At 28.3% G+C, this 8,764-nt stretch overlaps 1 protein-coding gene across 1 annotated transcript; it reads left to right on the plus strand.

The window, feature by feature from the left end:
• The first annotated feature begins 241 nt into the window (after positions 1-241).
• On the plus strand, positions 242-1,037 carry LOC149059562 (uncharacterized). Its single transcript, XM_089217679.1, has 3 exons — positions 242-632; positions 702-845; positions 935-1,037. The coding sequence occupies exons 1-3, from the start codon at positions 515-517 to the stop codon at positions 1,027-1,029; spliced, it is 357 nt and encodes a 118-aa protein (XP_089073805.1). The 5' UTR covers positions 242-514; the 3' UTR covers positions 1,030-1,037.
• Positions 1,038-8,764: the final 7,727 nt, after the last annotated feature.

Genomic DNA, 8,764 nt, shown 5'->3' on the forward strand with positions numbered 1-8,764 from the left:
ACATGACATTAATAATTAATACATACCTTCTATCTTCTAAGATGATACAACACGGGAACGTGTATAGGTAATAGCATTGAGTATAGATCTATAGGTATTGTATAGTATCTATATCTAATGATAGTATAGATCATTGAGTATAGATAGTATAGAGAAACCATCTATAGCTGAAATATGTGATACGCGCAAAGGGATAGCAGCCGATAGATGTCGCATTCCTTAATTTGTCACGGATAGCAAATGCAGTATGACCATATTAATGATACATATTTATTGTATATATTTAAAATACCATAAAATAAATTTTACATAGAGCGCCAAAAATGTTATTTGAAAAGGACACGGATATTATATGTTACAAGAAAAGACGAATTAAATACCTATCTATGTAGGTATTTAAAAAATAATTTAACGAACTTTACTACCTTCTAAGTTATTAGTTTTAATTTTTTAATTTGTGCTGTAATTGTGAAATTTTTAAATTGTTGGTTTTTTGTAATTACAAATTCTAAATATGCCTTGCGGAAGCTGTAATTATTCTAACTGTAAGAATAATAGATCTAATTGTAAAAAAAAAATGTACAGATTTCCTACAGATACAGAGACATGTAGAAAATGGATTCTTAATTCTGGTAAGTTAAATACATTTTAATTGAAATGACTAAGATTAATGCAGAGTAAATAAGATATTATTTTTATAGGAAACATGGCATTAGATGAATTGTCACCGAAAAAAATTAAAAATAGGTATCTGTGTGAAGATCATTTTAATGCACATGATTTCACAAGACCAGATCATAACAGGCTTATGTCTGGAGCCATTCCTAAAAAGTTTAATGCGCATAGTAAGTATTAAAACTCAATTAAAATTGTGTTTAGTCAAATATATTATACAAAGTTTTTTATAATTTTTAATTTAAAATAATATATTTAGACAATGAAGTTACATCAAAAGTGTCTCAAAGACAAACTACAGACTTCCTGACACCAGTAAAAAGAAGTCTTACATTTTATGAAACAGGTAGGTAAATAAATAATAATATATATCGCATACACATTTATATCAATTAATATTTTTCATAACTAAATACATAATACACTATGATTTTGGGTCTAACCATTCAAAAGAAAATAACTGAATAGACTTAAAATTAAATGTTATTTGCTAATTAGTGATCTTTAAACTTGATATCATTTTTTTAAATATTAATTTGTCTCTTTATTGGTTTGACATAATATTATGACACAATGATCATATTATGACATTTTAAACTAAATAATTTAGTTTACTTGTCTCTGAATTTTTTTTTTTTTTTCATTCGAACTATTAAAAAAGTATTTAAAAGCTCTACTTACAATTTTTTTTAAATCAATTTTAAACACTGATTAATAAATACAAAATTTATTAGACGTTTAAAGTTTATATTTTAATGAACTAATAATAATGATTTCAGTTAATCTATTGTAATTTAAAAGTACTCAGCAGTCAGTCTGGATACATTTCATTATTATAAGGACATCTTCTATGCATTATTAAATTAAATTAAAATAAGATATTACTATTGATTTATTTCCTTTTTGGAACCTTCATTTGATTTGAATGATTCCCATAACAGCACAGTATATAAATAAAGATCATATTGACTTTTTACTAGTTGACACAAAAATAAAAACAGTTCATTATAAAATAAATAGGGTAGAATCATTGAGTTTAGATAGTATACTATCTAGTATCTATACTATACTTAATGGTAGAATTTAAGCTTGTGTTAAATAATTTTAGTGTCTCACCTCCATACAACTAAGTCAAATATTATGCTACTTATGCAGTGGCATATTTAGGAATTTATCATGGGGAGGGTCTAGAAAAATCAGATAAATCACCTCTCTCACAATTACTTTGTATTCATTATTCAGTACCTATACCATATTTATTTATAAGACATTTTAACATTTTTGAGTTTTTAATTTTTTAATTTTTTCATATAATATAATATATTTATATCATCAACTTTATAATAATAATAATAATAACCATACTTAACTAACAAATTATATAAGCTGTTCACTAGTTCACTATTCACTGCAACCACATTGATGGGTATATTCCGATGAATAGACATTATAAATTAATAAGAGAAACTGTCCGTCATCGTTATTACTTATTATCTTAGGCTATCATTTAGTTAATTTTCATAACAGTAGAACCAAGGTGTGATTGACCCCATGGACCCCCCTCCTGTAAATATGCCACTGTACTGATGTATATTTAACCATTTTGCTCTAAGTCTACATATTTTTATTATTGAAATTTTTTAAAAATACGAACACTAATAACAAAATAATATGTTAGTACCACTTAAAGTTGTTATTAATTTTTTATGATTAGAATCCAACAATATTTACTAGTGTTAAATATTAGAGTCTGTTGTAGTTTGTACCGAGTGTCCATAATAAGTTTAACTAAAGAATATGTATGAGATATTAGTTTTATTACAGTTTGCTTACAAAATATGATACAAAAGTATGAGTAACTTGCTTAATATTTAGTACACTACTAACTACAGAGGACACAAAATATATATTAGTAAATGTATGTAAAAATTAAAACAAATTACTTGTAATTAAGTATTGTACATATATAAAAATTCCAATAAAACAAAAATTACATTATTGTTATTTATAGGAGAACACAATTTATTTCATAAGAGTCCTTTTGGTGATAAACTAATACAAGACTTTTCGCCAAAAGAACTGAAATTAATAATTCCCAAAAAAACGTATGAAAAAAATATAGAGATGCAAGGAAATAAAGAAATTATTGATGAAGAATATGAGCATACACATAATTTTGAAACTGTTTCCCCAAGTACACAAAAATATGTGTCACAGTTGACACAATTGCCAAGTCCAAGAAAAACAAAAAAAAATATTAAATATGAAAAACTTTTAGATATAGTCATGAAACAAAAAAAATTATTGGCACAGAAGCGTCTTAAAATATCACGTCTGATTAAGCAAAAAGCGTATTCCAAAAAAAAACAAAAAAAATGTAGATCCAAATACTCTGTTTAATAACTTTGTCTTTAGCTCGAAAAATTCAAAAGCCCTTGTAACTATGCAGCTTTTGCATACCAAAAAAAAACCATGGACACAAGCCGAGAAAAATGTTGCTACATCTATATATTTTAAATCCCCATCAACATATAGGTTTATGAGAAGAAACAAAATAGTTCTACCAGGTGTGACTACCATACAACGATGGCTTAAGTCATTAATGTATTTGCCAGGGTTTGTAACAGAATATAATTCTCAATTGACATTAATGACAAAAGTAATGTCTGAACAAGAAAAAAAATGTGTTGTGTTAATTGATGAAATGTCAATAAAAATGTGTCTAGAGTATAATAAATCCTTAGATTTCATTGAAGGTTATGAAGATCTAGGGCATTTAGGTAGATCAGGAAAGTCTGCAAAACTTGTTCTTGTAGTAATGATCCGTGGACTTTACAACAAATGGAAACTACCTTTTGCTTACTTCATTAGTAGTTCTGGAGTCACTGGTGATCAAATGGCCAGCATTGTAAGAAGTAGCATAGAAAAACTGTACGAAATTGGATTTTCGCCAAGTATAATTACGTGTGATCAAGGAACAAATAACCGCAAAATGTTTTCCTTACTTGGCGGAACTCCTGAAAATCCGTTTGCATTGATAAACTGCAAAAAAATTTTTTTAATGTATGACATTCCTCATTTGATAAAAAGCATTAGAAATAATCTGCTTACAGGAAATATCATAATAACAGTAAATAACGGAGAGAAAAAAATATGTTTCAATGATTTCCGTGAAACATATAAAATTGACTCATGTAGCAAAACAACAAGAGCAATGTGTAAAATTGATCAACGGCATTTGAATCCGAATCCATGGCAGAAAATGAGTTGTAAATTAGCTTTACAAGTTTTCAGCAATACTGTGAGTGCAGCAATTAAAACTGCCATGGAAACAGGTGAATTAGTTTCTTACACAGCACAAGATACAGCTAATTTTTTCCTTCAGTTAAACAATCTATTTGATGTCCTAAACAGTAAACATTTAAAAGACAAAAATCCATATAGAAAACCACTCAGTGAAAAAAATGTAAAAGGTTTTACAGTTATTTATGAAGCATTGGATACTTTTAAAAATATTAGAAAACAGAGTTTTAAAAATCAGTCAAATACCAAAAACAATATTCCGCCATGCTTCACTGGATTTGTTTGGTCTTTGAATGCAGTTTTGGAACTTTACAAACATGAACAAAATACAAGTCCATCACCAACAAAATACTTCCTATTGACTAATAGACTGTGTCAAGATCCCATGGAAAATCTATTTTCAATTTTCAGACAGCGCTGTGGATACAATAGAAATCCTACTTGCAAATCATTCAGATGTGGTTTTGCAAGTATTTGTTCTTTTAGTCTTTTAAATTGTGCATCTGAAAAATCAAATTGTGAGGATGACGAAGACAATTTTTTAACACCAGAAGTAATAAGTGACTTACAAATTGATGATACACCTGTAGCGTCCCAGCATACAGGAGGACAAACGACTGGTGTTGAGGTAGATGGATTGGGTGTAATAAATATAACAACTTAATTTGTGATTAATTTATTAGATATTTATTTGATTACTATGTAAATAAAACACTTTTACTGCACAAAATGATTTGGTTGTAAAATATTCTAAGTCCGAATAATTAAATTGGACTGGTGTCTGGCGTGAAGGTGCTTGTTCTGACTCTGGTGGCTCACGTCTGAATTGGGTCTAATCGGGGCTCTCCTATATAGTCCAGATAGTCCTACTCTCTGCGTTTCCTCTCCTATCGATAAGACACGTATGTGTCCATGGCCGAGTCGTGCAAAAGCGTACGAGCGTATTATTTTAATATCGCAGCTTCCCACGCCCATGCGACCGGTCGGTCCACATCCTGGTTATTCGCGATACGTAATCTCCATAACCCGACGACATTCATCATATCTCTAGATACGCCTGCCAAGACTACGATTTCATATTTAATATTTCGTATATTTAATTCCAATTATGGTAATATTTTGGAAAGGCTAGAAGTTTGGCCTTCGATATAACTATTGAGGTCCTACACAATATAATTGGTTGGCGAAATCATACGCCCCAGGGTTACTTATACATATCTACGTGTATATGCGTGTTTAGATGTCTCAGCGGGACGTCAGTACATAGCACCTCCCCCCTAAAAAAAAGGTTTCTGTCCTCAAGACAGAAATCTTTAAATAGTATCTGTAACAGTTACTTTACATTTTTACATTTACAAGCTTTAGCTTGTGTACAAATTCAAATGTTATATGTTTTACAAGTTCTTACAATTTCATAGTTTTACATGCAATGATTAGAATGTATAAATATATCTATATGCTTATCGCATTTACAATAATTAGATTACAATAATAATAATGTTTTATATAATATGATATATTTTTGGTTAATAGTTATATTAATAATATATATATTTTTTTTTTTTTTTTTTTGTACTTATATAATAATAATGATTGTGTTAGTAGTACATGTATATTCCATTAATTGTTTATTTATTTGATTAACATAATTGTCCTATAATACTAATAATAATATTTTCCCATAACCATAGTTTACATTATTATTTTTTTTTTTATAACAATATTAATAAAGTTCCTCTAACTAACTTATCCCTTTAATTGAATTCCCTTAACCATACATTCTATACGTTTTAAGTGTATATATATATATATATTCTAGTCTATAGGTACTATCCGGTTTTTCCGGTGTTCTTTATCTATTCCAACCTATGGACATATCCGTTACGACTCTTTTGCATAGGTCTCAAGTCGTAGCGGTCCATCCATAGTTTTCTATTCTCTACCTATAGTTATCTAAAATGTTTAATTAGATTATCATACCCCATTTTTCTTATTACGTGGTCAAATATACATTTTGTAAATTGTACATCAGTCCGAGGATCATGGGCATGTGTTATATTATGCGTCTTTTTACAAACTACATCATGCGTTTCTTGGAGGTTCAGTAATCTCCCTATTTTATCGAACTTTTTATTATTATTCCATTTCTTCGCTTATTTAATACTTATATCTATACCTAATTTCACTAATTGCGTACTACTCTATTATTACTTATGTCTACCACTTTTTCCTTTATACAATATTTAACTATCTATTTTTTTTTTATATTTACTTTATACCATGGTCTCATAGTATTTCTTTACATCGTTCTTATGCACGGTGACCTGCTGTCTACCTCGCGCTATTACCACGTTTTCACTATCTAGTACTTCTAGAATTTCATATGGTCCTTTCCATAACGCGCTCAATTTATTCTTTTGGGTTTTATCTTTAAGTAATATTAGATCTTTTATCCTTAAGTCCTCACTGTGAACCTTTTTATCATAATGATTTTTAGATTTTATTTTCTTTTGTATTAACCTTTCTCTCGCGATTTTATGCGACTCTTGCATTTTCTGTTTTAGATCGAATACATAATCGTCATAATTATACCTAGGCTCTGGATTACATTTTAATTTTACTGGTATATCTAAATCTCTTCCATATAACAACGCATACGGTTGGTAATTAGTTGCGGTGTGTTCTGTCGAGTTATATACGAATAGAGCGTAAGGCAGTAACTGATCCCAATTATTTAAATCTTTATCTACGTAATGTCTTAGATATTCGGCTAAAGTTCTATGTGACCTTTCTAAACTACCGTTGGTTTGTGGATGATAAGAACTTGTTTTTATTTTGTTAATCTTTAGTAATTTACATACTTCGGAAAAGATTTTGCTAAGAAAATCAGTGCCCTGATCTGTTAAAATCGTTTGAGGTATTCCATGCACGCATACGAACTTAGTAACAAATTCTTTCGCTACCGTATTCGCCGTGTGGTCATGTAACGGGACTCCCAACGAATATTTTGTCAAATCGTCTTGAAAAGTAAGTATGTACTTGAAACCTGACTCAGTTTCTATTAATGGTCCTACAATGTCCATAAATAATTTTTCGAATGGTTTAGAACTTGTCGTAGTGATTACCATGGGACTTCTATGATGTTTGTTAGTAGTTTTATTCGCCTGACATGAAGCACAACCTTTTATGTAATCTTTTACTTCCTGTTTTAAATTTGGCCAGTTAATTTAAAAAAATATGCATATATAGGAAAAAGTTGGAAATAGGTAGGTATGCTTAAATATGTGCAAAAAACTTTTAAATTTCAAATCCAGACACCCCAAAACAAATTTATAATGAATCAGATTTATTCTATTTGCTTTCTGGACAAATGTTTTGCAAATTTGAAATTTGCAAATGCATAATCCCGAGCCCTAATAATTATTTTACAACATTAATATCTTAATAATATAAATAAATAAACATATTTTATGTTATCAGAAATGACAACACTGCTAAGGTGATAGCTATGACCGCACCACCCAACCCCGCCAACCAGTGATGCTCCGTCTATGAGTATAAGGTCTATGGTGTCGGACAAAAAGTCCGAAAATACAAAGTTGTCTAATTTGTCATAATTGTGTAATTATAATATTGATAATATTATATATATTTTTTTTTTAATATTTTCTTATTCTTATTATTTCTTATAGGTACCGAACATAAATACAACAGAAATCTACTGGATTATGATTTTTAAGATAACATATTATAAAACATCGATAATAATTATAATGAAAATAATAATTTAAAATGAGTTATATGTTTTAAAAAATTGTCAATACAAAAATTGATCCAAATATAACAAATGATAATATTAAAAAAAAAAATGTTATACGTCTTAAAAAATCTAGTCTACAGTAATAATAATATTTAAAAAAAAGGTACCTATACGATATATTTACAGATATAAATTAATAATTAGATCTGGTACCTATGTAATATAATGTTATCTAGATTTATATTATAATCGTGGTAATAACGCTATTGTAGGTATGATATTATGGTAGATAAACTGTAGACGTACGGCTGCGATAAACATTAGATCCATAGACCTACCTACCAAACTATAGCGGATTTCCGTAATATTTTTTTAGGTATAAGAAATAAGAAAATATAAAAAAAAGTAGGTACAATGATATAATAATGTAATAAAAGTATTACAATTACATTTTTTAAATAAATAATAATTATATATGAACTGACTATATATATATAATATTACATGTATACAGAGCCTGATTTACCAAATATATGGCCCAGGACAAAATAAAAAATTGGGCCTATAAGGCTATAAATTATAACATAAATAAAGAATAAATATACACAAATATAATATGAATATCAAAATTATACTTAATTCTTTAAAGCGCTCGTCAATAAATACAATTAAAAATTATAAAATACAATTATTTTAAATAAAAAATTAAAAAATTTTTTTTCTGGTCTTTTGTTTGGAAAATACATCTATAATTTTATCAAAATCAATACTTGCCATGACATCGCTTTCTATTGAAAGTATTCCTAAGGCATCCAATTTTTCTTGACTCATTGATGACCTTAATCTATTTTTTATTCTTTTCAGAAATGAAAATGATCTTTCACTAGAACAATTAGTTATTGGCATTGTTAAAAATATATGCAAGCATGTTTCTACATTTGGAAACGTATGTGCTATTTGCATATTTCTTATAAACTTTAATTGATCGGTTGGCGTTATTGTTGTACTATTGTTGGTAGATGAAAT

This window comes from Diuraphis noxia, unplaced genomic scaffold (genome assembly GCF_037042655.1).
Source record: "Diuraphis noxia isolate RWA-SAM2 unplaced genomic scaffold, SU_Dnox_SAM2 contig0001, whole genome shotgun sequence".
Classification (NCBI taxonomy): Eukaryota; Metazoa; Arthropoda; class Insecta; order Hemiptera; family Aphididae; genus Diuraphis; species Diuraphis noxia.

Bases quoted from the DNA above. Each gene is read 5' to 3' on its own strand.
- LOC149059562 (XM_089217679.1), top strand. From the start codon at position 515: ATGCCTTGCGGAAGCTGTAATTATTCTAACTGTAAGAATAATAGATCT. The intron at 633-701 runs GTAAGTTAAATA...TTATTTTTATAG, and splicing joins AAAATGGATTCTTAATTCTG to GAAACATGGCATTAGATGAA. The intron at 846-934 runs GTAAGTATTAAA...TAATATATTTAG, and splicing joins TAAAAAGTTTAATGCGCATA to ACAATGAAGTTACATCAAAA.